Source organism: Hyperolius riggenbachi, chromosome 1 (genome assembly GCF_040937935.1).
Source record: "Hyperolius riggenbachi isolate aHypRig1 chromosome 1, aHypRig1.pri, whole genome shotgun sequence".
Classification (NCBI taxonomy): Eukaryota; Metazoa; Chordata; class Amphibia; order Anura; family Hyperoliidae; genus Hyperolius; species Hyperolius riggenbachi.
In genome coordinates this window covers 398,854,007-398,869,895 of record NC_090646.1, presented here as the reverse complement: position 1 = coordinate 398,869,895, position 15,889 = coordinate 398,854,007, and the positions used below count along the sequence as shown (strand labels likewise).

Below are 15,889 nucleotides of genomic sequence, written 5' to 3'. Positions count from 1 at the left end.
AACCAACAGGGATTAATTGTGTGTTAATTGCAAAATGTACAGCAAAGGCCAGTATGACATAATGGCAGAGATGGATTAAGATGAAATGGGGAACTAGGCAAAGTAGTAGCTTTGGCTTCCCCTTATGGTCCTTTTGGTAATCCCAGGTGGAGAAGGGTCAGAGAAAGTGACAGGTGGGCCCCTTGACCCCCACTAGTCCCCTGGCAGCTGCTTGCTTAACAGGCTCCTACCCTTTTTCAAGTACACAGCCACATGAAAGAACAATCCACAATGTAACTCATCACTTCAGAACCACCCCTACCTTTGATGGGACTATCCTTCTGTTCATCCAATACAGATATACAGCAGAGCAGGTCAAACATGAAAGAATTTCAAATGTAATTCATTATTTCAAACTTCCTCCTTTTTTGGATGTGCTGGAATAAATGGATCTTATGTAATCAGGTTACGTTTGTGAGTCACACCAGCTGTGCTTTTGTGCATTGCAAGACAATGTACCGGAAAACAGTGTCCTATAAGAATGACCATAAATATAGTTCAGTACTGCATTACACTTTTTCAATTTGAAGATTAATATGGTGCATGCTTAAATCCCACTTCTTTCCTAACATTTATACTCTCTTTGGAGATGGATTGCAGAGTAAGACCCAGGTTAGACTAGATACGCTGCTGACCCCTTCTGCAGACCCCAAATGGACATGTAGAATGGACCCAAACATTCTTGTGGTCCCAATTATACAGTCTGTTTGCACCAGGTACAAATTATGTAGTGACATTGATTTGATTCTAATGTTTTATTATTTTATTAGGCTGCATAAACATTGATAAAACACAAAAACAAAAAAAACAGACATCCATGAAGAACCATAACAACAACAACAAAAAACAACAACAGGCATTTATGAAGAACCATAACTGCCTTATATAGCGTTATTTGAGTTATTAAACAATTTCATTCTCTGATCATCATGTTGTTGATGGAATTTACTGTTTTCCATGCACTTGCATTCTTCCACCATCATAACAGCTTTTACCACTTTTTTTGAACCTTTGCAGTTCAGCTTCAAGTGGTGCTTTGTGAATTTGAAGGGTTGACAGTAGGAGCACATGTTAAGCGGTTTGCTCTGATTTGGTACATAAAGAGAGTTGCATTTGCCAAAGCATAGATTATTCTGTATCACCACCTTTTCGCAATCCTCATGTACTATATGCTGGAAATAAAAAGAAAACTGTATAAGGATCAAGCAGACATTTTCTTTAGCAATAAAAGCACATATATTAAAGTGGAGCTGTCAGCCATACTATCTTAGAAAAAAAAAGCACATATAAGTGGATAAATACTTGCTTTACTTACATAACATATGTATTGCACTGTCGACATTTTGATTTTAATGATTTTTCTATAGTAAAAAAGAGAAAATCCTTCTTAGGATTTTCCACTTTGGCTATCATTCATAAAGCATTTCCGTATGCGGAAATGCTTAAAACAGCTGACTTTACCGAACACTCAGCAAAGTCAGCATTCATAAAGGCTCTTTCCGCATGAAAAAATGACACTACCGAGCAGAGTGATAAATCACCGCCTTGTGCGGTGATTATCGGAACAAATGTAGCAAAATGTTAATTCATGAAGATCACCGCAAGCGGTGTGAGGTCGGGAAGTACCGCTCCCTCTGATGTGGCGATAACAATGTAAGTGAATGGAGACACACAGACCTCCCAGGCAGCTGCAGCAGAGCGGAACACGGAGAATTGTATCAACTCGGCAGCTTCCGTGTCTCCGCAAGCCTAACGCCTGCTTACCGACAGCCTAGTTCGGGGAATCTCTGCACTGCTATCGCAACTGGATATATTTTTATGAATGCCCAACCAGAAGTCTAAAATACCGGCAGCGGTGTTTTCCCGCATTGATTCCCTTTACCGACAGCTCCTTTATGAATGATAGCCTTTGTCTCTATCTCAAGCCAATCCTGACATCATTTCCTCTTTTACTTTGTCTGTGTGCCCGCCCCCCTCCCAGTCTTTAGACACTCGCACCCAGCTCTGCAGTAGAAAGTGCATTAAGAAATATTAGCTAATCAGAGAGGAACAGAGGTGTGGGAGGGGAAAACAGGAGGGAAACAGGCTTCAGCCAAACAGGCTGCATTAGTTATGTCTGAAGGGAAAGTAAAGAAGAAAAAAAGAAAACCCAGCATGCCCTGCAACTTCCTTTGTGCAGCAGATGTACCAAATAAGAGCCAGGGAAACTGGGGAATTATGTTTTATGGAGAAGAAAAGTAAGATTTTTAACTTTTGGATTGCCTGGTTAGCATTCTTATTACTTGTTTACCAGATAAAAATAATGAATTGATTTTTGATTTTATGCCTCACTGTTACTCTTTAAAGCTACTTTGGCAGTTGTGGGGAGAGAGATTCTGGGAATGTGATCGATGGGGTGTGAATATGTTCTGGACTTCTCTCCTCTACACTACAATTTTAAAGAGAACCCGAGGCGGATTTATTAAATCTTTTGCCCCCGCCTGTCCCCCCGGGCTCTGCTGTCCCACTGATAAATAGCGCCAGGCTAGTGACAATCTGCTTGTTGCTAGCCTGATGTTTACCTGGCAGCTTGTCAATCAGTTTTCCCCGCATCGCTTCCCCACCACCTCTATAGCATGGCTCCCTGCCACAGATAGCTTCCTCCAATCATAAGCTAAGCCGCGACCCAGGAAGTACTCCTGACTCAGAGACGATTCCTCATCGGCTCAGGCAGTGGAATGCTGTTAGCTGCCATCATACATATTTGGCTGCTGCAAGCAAGAAGATACTTTGAGCAGAGCTACGTTGGATAATGTGACACCTGGAGGTGAGCATGAGCATCAAACAATTTGTCTGCTGCAACAGGAGCAAATTTTCTTTGCCGATATCAGTCAAGCAGACTATCTTAATGTCACCGCTCAGCGTCTAGAGCAACTCATACAGCACACTGACGGTGACGCAGAGTTACAAGCTCTAAAGTCTGTTGTCTTGAGTGGGTGGCCAGATGATAAGGAGGCAGTTCCTGCAACTGTACGGGAATATTGGTCCTTCAGAGATGAGATCAGAATACAAAATGGTATCTTGTACTCAGGGGAAGTTTTGGAATCATTGGAACTTTTTCAAATATAATGCACCATATGTGATCGAGCAATCGACTTTATTGGGCAATCAACTTCATTGTGGTTGAGCGAAAGTCGATCGACTAGTGGCCCACACACTACAAGCGATATCCTAAGCGATTTACCTTCACTAATCAATCTGACCAATATTGTGCTTCCATGCTCTGAATGCAAAAATCGATTCAGTGGCGATCGAATGATATCTAAACAGTAGCCAATTCCTGTGCAATCCACCGATATCTTCCATCCTGCTTGATCGACTAAGTTGGTCCATTCAATATGATATCGGCTATCGGGCATACTGGTATACACTTGATTCTCTCTCAGTTCAATAAAATGATTGAACTGAATGGTCAACCGTACAGCCAAATGACTAGATGTATGGTCACCTTAAATCCTTTCCAAATTTTTGTGGAATACCAAATCTGAATTTGTGATTCAATCAAAATGAATAAAATAAAGGACTGCACCTTAACCATTTTCTGGCCGCTCCACGCCGATTAGCATGAACGCGGTGGCAGCCCAGGACCCCTTAACAACAATTGGCGTGAAGTCCTGGGGTGGGGTTTTGCAGGAGATCGCTAAATGACCGCTTGAATGACGGAGCAGTCTAGGAGACTGTTAACCACTTGATGACCAGGGGATTTATGTCTGATCTGTGCTGCGTGGGCTCTCCAGCCCGCAGCACAGATCAGCATTATGCCAGGGCGATCAGATTTACCCCCTCTTTTCTCCACTAGGGGGATGTCCTGCTGGGGGGGTCTGATCGCCGCCGGCTTGCTGCGCTTTGCGGGGGGGGGGGCTCTTCAAAGCCCCCCTCCGCAGCGTTTTCGGCGCTCCCTCCCTCTCCCTTCCCCTCTGAGCGGCGTAGGACGGATATCCGTCCTGCGCATTGTAGGATAGGCTTCAGCCAATCAGAGGCCGGGGATCGCAGATCTGCCTTACGGCGCGTGTTTACATTTTGCCGGCGAGCCGCGATCGTCGGCTCTCCGGCTGTTCACGGAGACACCCTCTGTGAACCGACATGGAAACCCGCAGACGACCAGTTTACGCCAATCGGCGTTAGCTGGTCGTCAAGAGGTTAAATGGTGAAAGCGCCGTCTATTTACATGGTACAGCACTGCGATCAACGGCAGTGCTGTACTAGGGACAGCTGTATGACACAGCTTTCCTCCTGGGAAGCTCAGCAGTGATCGGTTGTCATAGGCTGATGCCTATGACAGCTGATCACGGTGATTGGATGGCAGGGGGAGGGAGGGCTGGGTAGAAAATAGAAAAAATAGTGAAATTTATTAGTAAAAAAAAAACAAATAAAAAAATACACAAACAGTGCGGCAGGGATCAGACCCCACCAACAGAAAGCTCTGTTGGTGGGCAGAAAAGGAGGGGGGATCTCTTGTGTGCTAAGTTGTGCGGCCCTGCAGTGAGCCATTAAAGCTGCATTGGCCTTAAAGCGGAACTGTAGAGAGAAAATAAACACATTGTTTCACTTACCTGGGGCTTCCCCAAGCCCCCAGCAGCTGTCCTGTCCCGCACCGCTTCTCGACGAGCCTCCGTTCTCCCGCCGCCAGCTACTTTCGGTTTCGCCGCCGGTCCACTGCGCCTGCGCGGCTCTGGCCATGCATATCCTTTCTTTGCGTTCCCCGCTATTGCAGAGTGGAACGCGAAGAAAGGATACGCTTGGCAGGACTGCGCTGGCATCGACTTACAAGTTGAGGTACGGGACGGAGCGGCGGTGGGAGAACGGAGGCTCGGGCAGGACCAGCGCGGGACAGGACAGCTGCTGGGGGCTTGGGGAAGCCCCAGGTAAGTGAAACAATGTGTTTATTTTCTCTCTACAGTTCCGCTTTATTTGTAAAAATAGCCTGGTCACTAGGGGGTTGTAAGCTTACGGTCCTCAAGTGGTTAAACTGAAAAATAGTGCATGTGATAATAATATGAAATGCACAGACTCATTAAATTATTAATGCATTAAACCCACAGAGAGGAAGGGAAGAATGGTCATTGGTATATAAGTGTGGGTAAAATTAGCATATTTAAATATCATTTGGAAGCATTTATACAATTGGTAGAAGAGTTCTTAGTGTTCTGTACTGTAGTGTTATGGCTTTTTTTCTTTAATAGCACAGAGCTCCTACAAGAATTGGGCTTGATGGTAGTTGGAGAAACAAGGGGCCACATAATGATTTTTCTCTCAGGCCCCATCACAGGCTTAAGATGCTATTATCAGTGTATAAATATTAAAGGGATGTATGTCACATCATGTGTATGATCACACTGCTAGATGTGTGTGAAGTAGCGGTATGAATGTTAGATAACCTGCTCAGCACGCATCCCGCTGTGCATCAACATACACTCCTTACTTAGTGAAACGTCCAAGTCACAAGGACAGTTGTAAAGGTGGTCGCATGTGGCCAGCAAGGAATCTCAAAATTGCTTTTCATTAGCAGTAATGTCACCTCTTGCATTGCTAGCAATAAAGCAGTTTGTTTATCTGTCTCTTGCTGAAAGACTATTGAGTCTTCACTAGCTAGCAATGAAGCAACAAACTGTTCTGTTGCTAGAGATAGTAGCAATGGCATTACAGTTAATGTAAAATCATTAGGCAATTTCCTGCAGGCATCCTGCTGCCGCTGAGTGAGGAATAGCCTTTGGAATCACCTGTGTGACATGGACTTCAGATTTTCTTATATTTGTTATATCTGTTGCAAAATGTACTATGTTTGCTGACTGCAAAAAAAGCTTTCAGCAAACTAGTAATGGGACTTATTTTTACAGGTTGCCAGATCACTGCCAGAAACCAAAGCTGTGAACTGTTATAAAAATGTATTGCTATAGTTTTAGTACATATTATATAAATAACACTATGTAGGGATAAAATCCTTATCTGCTTTTATAAACAGTAAGGGCCCTTTTCCACTAGCAATCGCTAGCGTTCACGCTGAACGCTAGCGATTGCTGAATCGCAAAAGGTAAAAAATTCCCGGCGATTTCCCGACGTTTGCGATCGCGATTTTGCTATGCTATGCACTGCATAGCAAAATCGCGGCAATAATCGCTCCGCCGTGCGGTCGCGATCAGGTAAAAAACGAATCGCGGTAGTGGAAATGACCTACCGCGATTCCTATGTTAAAAGCAAACTGTAGCGATTTGAAAAATCAGTAGCGGTTTGCAGTTTTGCGATTCAGCCATCTCAAACGCCGTAGTGGAAAAGGGCCCTAAGGCCCGGCTCACATTAGCATTTGCCAATGGAACCGGCCGTACGGTTCCGTGGTCCGTTCCGCCGAACGGACAAAAAAATGCAACAGGACCCAATTTTCTGGATCGTTTCACTCAGTAGAACGGAAATGGAAGGATTTGCAGCACAACAGAAACTTATGGAAAACTGACGTTTTACAGCACCCTGGCTGTAAAACGGACCGTTTTCCAGGATCCAGATGGCCGGATCCGCACAGCCAGCTCCGGGAAAACCGGGCCTTATATATGTTACGGCCACTTCGGGTTCTGGCCGGTCAAAATGTGAAGTGGCCGGCTCCTGCGGCCAATGTGCGGAACGGACATGCATATCGGACTTTGGCCGGCCAGAACGCGTTGTAACTTAACGTGGCCGGCCATGTCCCGAAGTTTTGCTCACCGCTGCCCTCCGCCAGCTGCTCTCATCTCCCCAGGAAGCCCCGCTCATCGCTCCTCCCCCCGCTGCCGCTACTCAAACCTCTGATCAGGGCGACCTGAGAGGCGGAGAGCGGCAGCTCACGCGACCCGCAGGATGCAAACACTTCAATGCAGAAGTGACATCATTGAACACTTCCGCATATGAAGTGTATAAGTCCGGGCGAGTAGCATGCGCACTGCCTCCCTCCACCTCTCTGATTGCCCTGATCGGAGGTCAGAGTAACGCAGGCAGACTCCAGAAAAGCCCCAGCCCAGCAAAGCACCCCAGCCCACTGCCCAGCAAAGCACCCCAGCTTAAAAGACCCCCCCTCCAGCCATGCAGAGCCCCCCCAGCAAAGACCCCCCCAGCCATGCACAGCAAAGCATTTCCAGTTATGCAAAGCGCCCAGCAAAGACCCCGCCCTCCAGGCATGCAGAGCCCCCCAGCAAAGACCCCTTCCCCCCCAGCCATGCACAGCAAAGCATTTCCAGCCATGCAGAGCCCCCCAGCAAAGACCCCCCAGCCAAGCATAGTGCCCAGCAAAGCACCCCCAGCTATGCAAAGCGGCCAGCAAAGACCCCCCCAGCCATGCAAAGCGCCCCCCCCAGTCATGCAAAGCACCCAGCAAAGACCCCCCCCCTCCAGCCATGCAGAGCCCCCCCCCCCCCAGCAAAGACCCCCCCCCAGCCATGAATAGCAAAGCATTTCCAGCCATGCAGAGCCCCCCAGCAAAGACCCCCCCAACCATGCATCGTGCCCAGCAAAGCACCCCCAGCTATGCAAAGCGGCCAGCAAAGACCCCCTCAGCCATGCAAAGTGCCCCCCCAGTCATGCAAAGCACCCAGCAAAGACCCCCCCCCCTCCAGCCATGCAGAGCCCCCTCCCAGCAAAGACCCCCCCCCCCCCAGCCATGCACAGCAAAGCATTTCCAGCCATGCAGAGCCCCCCCAGCAAAGACCCCCCCAGCCATGCATAGTGCCCAGTAAAGCACCCCCAGCTATGCAAAGCGGCCAGCAAAGACCCCCTCAGCCATGCAAAGCGCCCCCCCCCCCCCAGTCATGCAAAGCACCCAGCAAAGACCCCCCCTCCAGCCATGCAGAGCCCCCCAGCAAAGACCCCCCCCCCAGCCATGCAGAGCAAAGCATTTCCAGCCATGCAGAGCCCCCCAGAAAAGACCCCCCAGCCATGCATAGTGCCCAGCAAAGCACCCCCAGCTATGCAAAGCGGCCAGCAAAGACCCCCTCAGCCATGCAAAGTGCCCCCCCAGTCATGCAAAGCACCCAGCAAAGACCCCCCCCCCCTCCAGCCATGCAGAGCCCCCTCCCAGCAAAGACCCCCCCCCAGCCATGCACAGCAAAGCATTTCCAGCCATGCAGAGCCCCCCAGAAAAGACCCCCCAGCCATGCATAGTGCCCAGCAAAGCACCCCCAGCTATGCAAAGCGGCCAGCAAAGACCCCCTCAGCCATGCAAAGTGCCCCCCCAGTCATGCAAAGCACCTAGCAAAGACCCCCCCCCTCCAGCCATGCAGAGCCCCCTCCCAGCAAAGACCCCCCCCCCCCCCCCAGCCATGCACAGCAAAGCATTTCCAGCCACGCAGAGCCCCCCAGCAAAGACCCCCCAGCCATGCATAGTGCCCAGCAAAGCACCCCCAGCTATGCAAAGCGCCCCCCCCCCCCCCGCCAGACCATGCAAAGCTCCCAGCCATGCATTCCCCTCATCTGTGACTAATCACCACTGTAGTTTGATCTCTACCCTGTGTGACTGCCATAGCAGAGCAGTTAATTTAAAAGCACAGGATGTTAAAAATTTGCTCCCAAGAAAGCAGGATGAAGACACTCTGCAGATTTATTGCAGGATTTGTATCACTGTCAGAGCAGAGAGGAAGTTCCGAGTGCCATTCATGGTGCTGGACAGGACCCGGGATGTTCTGGGATTTGAACGTTTTGGACTTTGGCCGACTGACTTTGGCCATTTCTAGAACTGGCTGGCCAATGTCAGAAATTCCCAGCATTTTGGACTTTGGCCGACGTCAAATCGGCCAGTTCTAGAAATGGCCGGCCAATTCTAGAATTGGCCAATTTCTGGTTTTGGCCATAACATATATAAATATCAGTGAATCAGTAGTCATTTACTCTACATCAACTTAAAGGTATTTTAAAAAAACCTGTACTAAAAAAAGCATCTCCTGGGGGGGTACTCACCTCGGGTGGGGGAAGCCTTAGGGTCCCAATGAGGCTTCACCCATCCCTGTAGCTGCAGGCGGTCCAGCGCTGGCTCCCCCAAAGCATCCCACAATCCTCCCCCGACAAGCATGAAAAGCGCTGATTTATTTATCTTGCTGGGATCCAGCGTAGTAGCGTCTCTTCCTTCGGGTAAGGCGGAAATAGCTGAACCCGATCATATCTGCTCTACTGCGCAGGCGCAAAAGGACTCGCGCCTGCGCAGTAGAGCAGATCGATCGGGTTCGGGTAATTCCACCTTAACCTGAAGGGTGATCCACTAGTATGCCTGCGTTGGATCCCGGAAGGTAAATATTTACATCGCCGGACTTCGGGGGGCTGCAGCTGGACAATGGAGGGACAGAAAACAACGGGGGAAGCCTCGTTAGGATCCAGAGGCTTCCCCTTCACAAGGTAAGTACCCCCAGGGGACTTTTTCTGACGTACAGGTTTTCTTTAAAGAGGAACTGTAGTGTAAATAACGTAATTAATAAAATTGCTTATTGTTTACAATATTCAGTGTTTGCCCATTGTAAAATCTTTCCTCTCTCTGATTACATTCTGAAATGTATTACAGGTGGCGACATCAGAGAACCCGAGGTGAACCTCAGGCCAAAAGTAAAGTACTTACCTAAGGAGAGGAAAGCCTTTGGACCCTCCAGTCCTCTGCCGCTGTCCGGGACTCTCCTGCACATAGCGACCAGGCTTCTCTTCATGCATCCTCGCTGCTGCACTGCACCCACCCGAGCATGGCCATGCCTGCGCAGTAGCACAGAGCTGGTCGTGTATGAGCAGCTCCGGCTTACTGCGCAGACGCAGGAGCAGTACAGCTGCGCTCATGTTTGAAAAGGAGCGTAGTTGCGAGTGTGGAATCCAAAAAGAGCTTGTCATATTCCTTTGGGGGATCCACACTTGGCAATTTTGTGGCATTTGCCTCAAAAGAGAGAAAAAAATGCATCACTGGGTCTTTTCTACATAAAAATGCATGTGAAAAAGCATACCTTTGTGGCTCCATAGGAAAGCTTTGTATGAGAATCACATTCGTATGCAGGAAAAACAAATTGCTGTGCAATTGTTAAACTCCCAAAAAACGTGGAACTATGTGATTTATGTGTGGCCCCTAGATTTTCAATATGTGCGTTTTCAAATGCATTTTCTGCTATGCTGCAAAATGCATGCAATTCAAATACATGTGCCTGGAGTGGAGAGGATGGAGCTTAGTGTTAGGTGTCAATAGGGGGGAGGTCAAGGTACCCATACACTTATAATTCTGCAGAAGATTTGAACATCAGATAGATTCCTGTCAGATACCTGTCAGGTCAAATCTGACAGGAATCTTTCTGATGTGTGCCACACACAAGAAACAGGTTTCTAATAGATTTCAAAATGAAATCTATTAAAAATTGATGGAAATCCAGCAGCCGGTCGACCTAGATTTTTCGTCTGGCTCGATCAAGCAGATCGATCAAAATCGGTTGGAAATCGATCAATCTAGTGATAGATCATGCTTCCTGCTGCATTGTTTTCTAGCTGATACGATCAGAGCGGTTGAATCATCCATATATTGATGGCAAAAATTGAACAGTGTATGTACCCCTTTAGTGTTAATTGTCGATAGGAGGTTAGTGTTAGGGGATAGGCTTCGAGAGTGAAGACAATGAAAGGATGGGTGAGCAGCAAGATATTACTGATATTACAACTATTGGCAATATCTCGCACCCAAATCAATTACAACTATTGGCAATATCTTGTACCCAAATCACCTGTGGCAATCCTAAAAGTACCCCTGTGCCAGTGCTATATATATATATATAAGAGCCAACATTTCAGTAAAAAGACTAACCCACCTGAGAAAATGGAAGAGTCTTACAGGATTCCCAGTGTTTACCCAATGTCTTTACAGAGTCATCGAAACCTTCTGGCACAGCATTCAGTTCATGAACAAAATAGTCCCAGAACATCTTAGCATACTTCTTCTCAGGTCCATCTGCCATGCTTTCTCCAAACAAATGCTGAGAGTTGGTTTTTTTGCTGCCTCTGTGGGTGACTACTGCAGGTGAATCAGCATTTTGCACACTCATTTTTTTGTGAAGTCCTCTTGTTAAAAGAGTTGATTTGAGAATGTTGTTTTCTTCGGAATCCTTTTCTCTTACTTTAGAGTTGGCATGTCCTGTATTTGCAGTAATATCATGAATGACAGAACTCTGAAGGCCCTCTGTGTCTTTTGTGGACTGGTGATGAGTAGGCAAAGACCCATTTTTAGTTTGTCTGCTGTCTTCCATGCCTTTCCCTACAGCATGGCTAGCAATGTAGAAAATAAAGACAAGCGGAAAATACTGGAACAACATGATGGAGCACAAGTCCTGCCAATAGCAAGACTCTTAGAAGACTGCATTTCTTTTAAAGGGCTACAGTGTGTGATCCACTTACCACATTGCTGGTTACTACTTCAGTGCTAAAATGTTCAGCCTTTGATGTATTCATGTTAATTCAATCCTGTTTTCCCAGTGATAGAAATGTGTGAAAATAATCTAGATATGTGTCTAACTAATGTGTTGCTATTCACAGAGATGTCTGTTAAATCTGCTTGTGTAATCTTAAATATTTAACGTTTAGCACAGTCATTGTTCCTTCAAACTTTTCATTCACTTGCCATACAATGTAAGTATGTATCAATGAAAGATATTTCACAGATCTTGCTAGGGGAGCTTTATAATCAAACAGTTTAGGGTGAAGCTCAAAGTAGGGCAGCCGAATGTGCAGGCACAATCTGATCTCTCATCAGGGCTCTGCAGCTGGCAGCTGTGTTTTAGGCCCGGTTCACATTAGCGTTCGCTATCTGGATTTTCCGGATCTGATCCGGACCGCATACTGTACAAACGGAACGTATGTTCCGCATAGCAATGTAATGTCTATGCGGACGTTCACACGCATCCGTTCCGTACGTACCGGAGCCGGATCGAATCCGGACTCTTTTCCAACATGCGCTATTTTTTGGGTCCGGATCTCCGGCCCACGCACCCGGACCGGAGCCGGACCTGAGCCTGACAGCACGATCCGGAACACAGAAACCAATGGGGAACGGAAGGCACAGAACACACTGCCTACAAAAACCTGACGTTCTACCCCACTTCCTATGCGTATCCAAGCGGCCATTTCGGATGGGGACACATGGGCCAAGCATTTCTGGAGTGGAGCAGCAGTGACAGACGTGCTGGAGCTGTTTGGCAGAATGTCGGAGGTGGAGGTGAGGCCTACAGCGGAGGAACCTGATTTTACAGGTGCACCAGGTGCACCTTCTGCTGACCCCAACATTTTTTTCTTAAAAATTCGCTATTTTTTGTCCACGGATCCGGATGGCAGCCTGATGCATGCCTGATGCAAACGGACCGGATCGGAACCCTACGGTTCTGATCCGGATCAGGTCCTGATCCGATCAGGATCCGGTCCGTTTGCATGGCAAAACGCAAGTGTGAACGGGGCCTAACTAACCTAAGAATATTTATGTTTACCTTGGCCAAAACTGTATGTGTAGGGCTATGGAGAAGGAAATGGAAGAGAGTGAAGAGCTGAACAAAAAAATTCAAACCTGGCCCGTTCCCTTTTTACCTATCACAGGTAAGGTGTCCATACATTACTCTATTTGCAGCAGATTCAATCATAATAATTTAATTTGGCAAAGATCGATGGTGCAAAGTGGTCTCCCGAATGTCGTTTTAATCCATTGCTGGCTTAAAGAGACACTGTAATATCAAAAAGTTCCCCTGAGGGGTACTCACCTCAGGAGGGGGAAGTCTCAGGGTCCCAATGAGGCTTCCCACGCCGTCCTCCGTCCCACGGGGGTCTCGCTGCAGCCTTCCGACCAGCGGCCCGACAAATCCATCAGCTTGTTCAATATTTACCTTCCCGGCTCCTGCGCAGGCGCTGTTGCGGCTTTTGGCTCCGAAGTAGATGGAAATACCCGATCTCAGTCGGGTCCACTCTACTGCGCAGGCGCCGGAGACTTACGCCTGCGCAGTAGAGCAGACCCGACGGTGATCGTGTATTTCCGCCTATTTCAGAGCCGAGAGCCGCCACAGCGCCTGCGCAGGAGCCGGGAAGGTAAATATTTACATCGCTGCTGTTCGGAGGGCTGCAGCGAGACCCCCGAGGGATGGAGGACGGCGTGGGAAGCCTCATTGGGACCCTGAGGCTTCCCCCTCCCGTGGTGAGTAACCCCCAGAGGAACTTTTTGATGTTACAGATTTTCTTTAAAGCAATCAATTTGGCTTGCTGGAAAGATCTCACTTGAAAGGGCTCAGTTAGTGGCGTTCCAATTTCTCGACGACCCACAGACCCGAATGACGTCCGGCCGGTCTTCCCACTTGTGTAATGTGTACGCCCCTGGGTTGTGGGGAGTGTTGAAGGTTTACCTGTCCACTGGTGCGCCTTCCCCATGTCCTGAGTCTTCTCTTCATAGCTGACGAGCACCTGTACCATGTGACTATCCCGCTTGTACTGACATCACGTATATGCAGGCTCAGGTGGTACAGGTGCCTCTGACATCAAAAAAGAAATGCGCGGAACACAGGAGGAAGTGCGTCAGCGCACAGATGAGCCTGCAACACTGCAAAGCCGGGGGAGGGTGGGGGAATGGTACACATAACATGGGGGGAAACCTGGGGGCCCAGCAAGTGGAGGTGGTAGCATGGTAGATTTCCAATAGATTTCATGAAATCTATTGGAAATCTGTGTGCAATGTATGGACAAGTAGCAGATCCCTCTCTGGTCAGAATCAATCAGAGAGGGGCCTATCTGATGGTCAGTCTGGTTGCTATCAAGTAATACATGGTCACCTTTATTCCAGGAGGTGAGAGGTACCAACAGGGACATCAAATAACTCCCTGTAAACAGTCCAGTTAGATGAAGTTCTTTCTACATGTAAATTACATAACAATTAAGGATTGATGAACATGCAGGGACCATCTAGGAACTGGAAGATTGTTTTTAGTTGTACCCACTCAAACATTCATGCTAAACCTCCCACGTCTTCATATATGTATATGTGTAAAGAGAGGAGCAGAAAGAAACCTCTGTTGCAGGCCTGAAGCTGCGGACAGACAGATGATCATTATGCAATTCCTCCATTTATTGTTGGATTGGATTTTAATCTGATGGCTGTGAACAAGGCAGCCAAATCTCTGGTTCAAACAGTCTAATGCGCGCTACAGTGCTCTCAGTGGGCACAAATGGTTGAGTCTGTCTGCTGAGAATCTAGTGTGTGCACAGCTGCCCCGATACATCACCAAATGATCCAGAGTGTAGGATCATCTCATCTCAAGTAGTAATTTATGTAAGATGTAATATTCCTTTGTTCTAAATACTACACTATATTGGCACTCCTGATATTCATTGATTGAAGTTCATCCACCGATGCAGTCTTGATATTTGTTAAAATAGTTCAAGGTGTTCAGTGATACTGAAACCATATTGTGTGTTGTGCCTATAAAGATGTCACCCAGTGTTGTAATGACCCTTGCCATAGTGATTTGGCAGTTATTAAAGCCTTGTCATGAGCACTGGTATTGTTAAAAAAATCATCTTTACCAACTAGATGCTTTGTAATAAGTGTTGTAACACTGTGGACACAGAATTCACCTCCGGACTGTGCATACCCAATCTAACCGGCTATCAGATCTGACTGTTCTGTGCTCTAAATACCACAGCCCAGGCAATAAAGTTTCTAGAATATCCTCCTAAGTGAAAGTTGGCCAGTTTTATTTTCATACTCTACTGGCAGTAAACTTGTGGCCTATACTCAGAGAAGGTTTAATATGAAATGGGGCCCAAGGCAAGGTTGCTGCTTTGGCTTCCCATAAAGTCTGTCTCGTGGAAAATATGCCCCTTGACACTGATTAGGCCCCAGGCACCTGCCTAGGTTCAAAATACGCGAGAAGCAAATGGTAACTCCCAGCTAGCAATCTGCCATTTTATATGGTCCACAAACAGCGTGTCAGCCAATCAAGAATAATGGTATACACCTGTGTCTACAGTACCAAATGTAGCAGGAATTCCAGCAAAGTCCAGCAAAATTCTCCCTAACCACTTACCCAATGATTCTGCATACCGGAAGCTGCAATGCAAAAAGGAAATTTAAAAACACAAACACTGGTGCACATCGCATACGGGGTCCCCAGGCTCTCTCACCGTCTGGGATGTTGTTGGACTTAAGCAAGACACGGGTGTATACCATTACACTTGACTGGCTTACAGGCTGTCTGTAGAGGATATTATATGGCAGATTGCTGGCTGGGAGTGAGCATTTGCTTCTCATGTGTTTTGCACTCAGCATTTATATAGAGGCAGTGTGGGTGTCCCCTGGTGGTGGGAGTACCGGGGCTCACCTGCTCTCCCCCTCTCGGTGTCACATGGGGATATCGGCGTCCCGGACGCTGGCAGAGCCCGGGACCCCCGTCTGCCGTGTGCACCAGTGTTTGTGTTTTCAACCTGCCTAGGTTGCCTTGTGGATAATCCTGCTCTGCCTCTGAGTTGTGGGGCCTGTAAGGACCTTGGAGCCCTGGGCAATTACCGAGTATGGAAACACCAGCCCTTCACTTATCAGTTCCAAGCAGGGCTGGCAACCAGCAAGGAAACACATCATAACGTGGACAGAGTTAGGCCTGGAACCCACTAGGAGAGATTTTATGAGCGCTTTGTAATTTGAAAAGCTCTTGCTAATGTAATGCTATGGGTGTGATCCCACTTGAGCAATGTGATTTTATAAAAATCCCCCATTGCATTGCACTATCAAGAGCTTTTTCAAATCACTAGCGCTTTGAAGAGGCTTCTAGTGGGTTTGAGCCCTTACTATGCAAACTTGCAGCAAAAATAGTAAAGTATG

General features: G+C 47.5%; 1 protein-coding gene across 1 annotated transcript in view; it reads right to left on the bottom strand.

The window, feature by feature from the left end:
- Positions 1-920: 920 nt before the first annotated feature.
- The window catches only part of CER1 (cerberus 1, DAN family BMP antagonist), a 32,906-nt gene continuing 17,937 nt past the window's right edge, over positions 921-15,889 (bottom strand). Inside the window, exons 3-4 of the mRNA XM_068240274.1 lie at positions 10,857-11,310; positions 921-1,211 (exon numbers count right to left, since the gene is read on the bottom strand). Of these exons, the coding sequence (XP_068096375.1) occupies positions 921-1,211; positions 10,857-11,310 (745 nt within the window). The remainder of the gene's footprint in view (positions 1,212-10,856; positions 11,311-15,889) is intronic.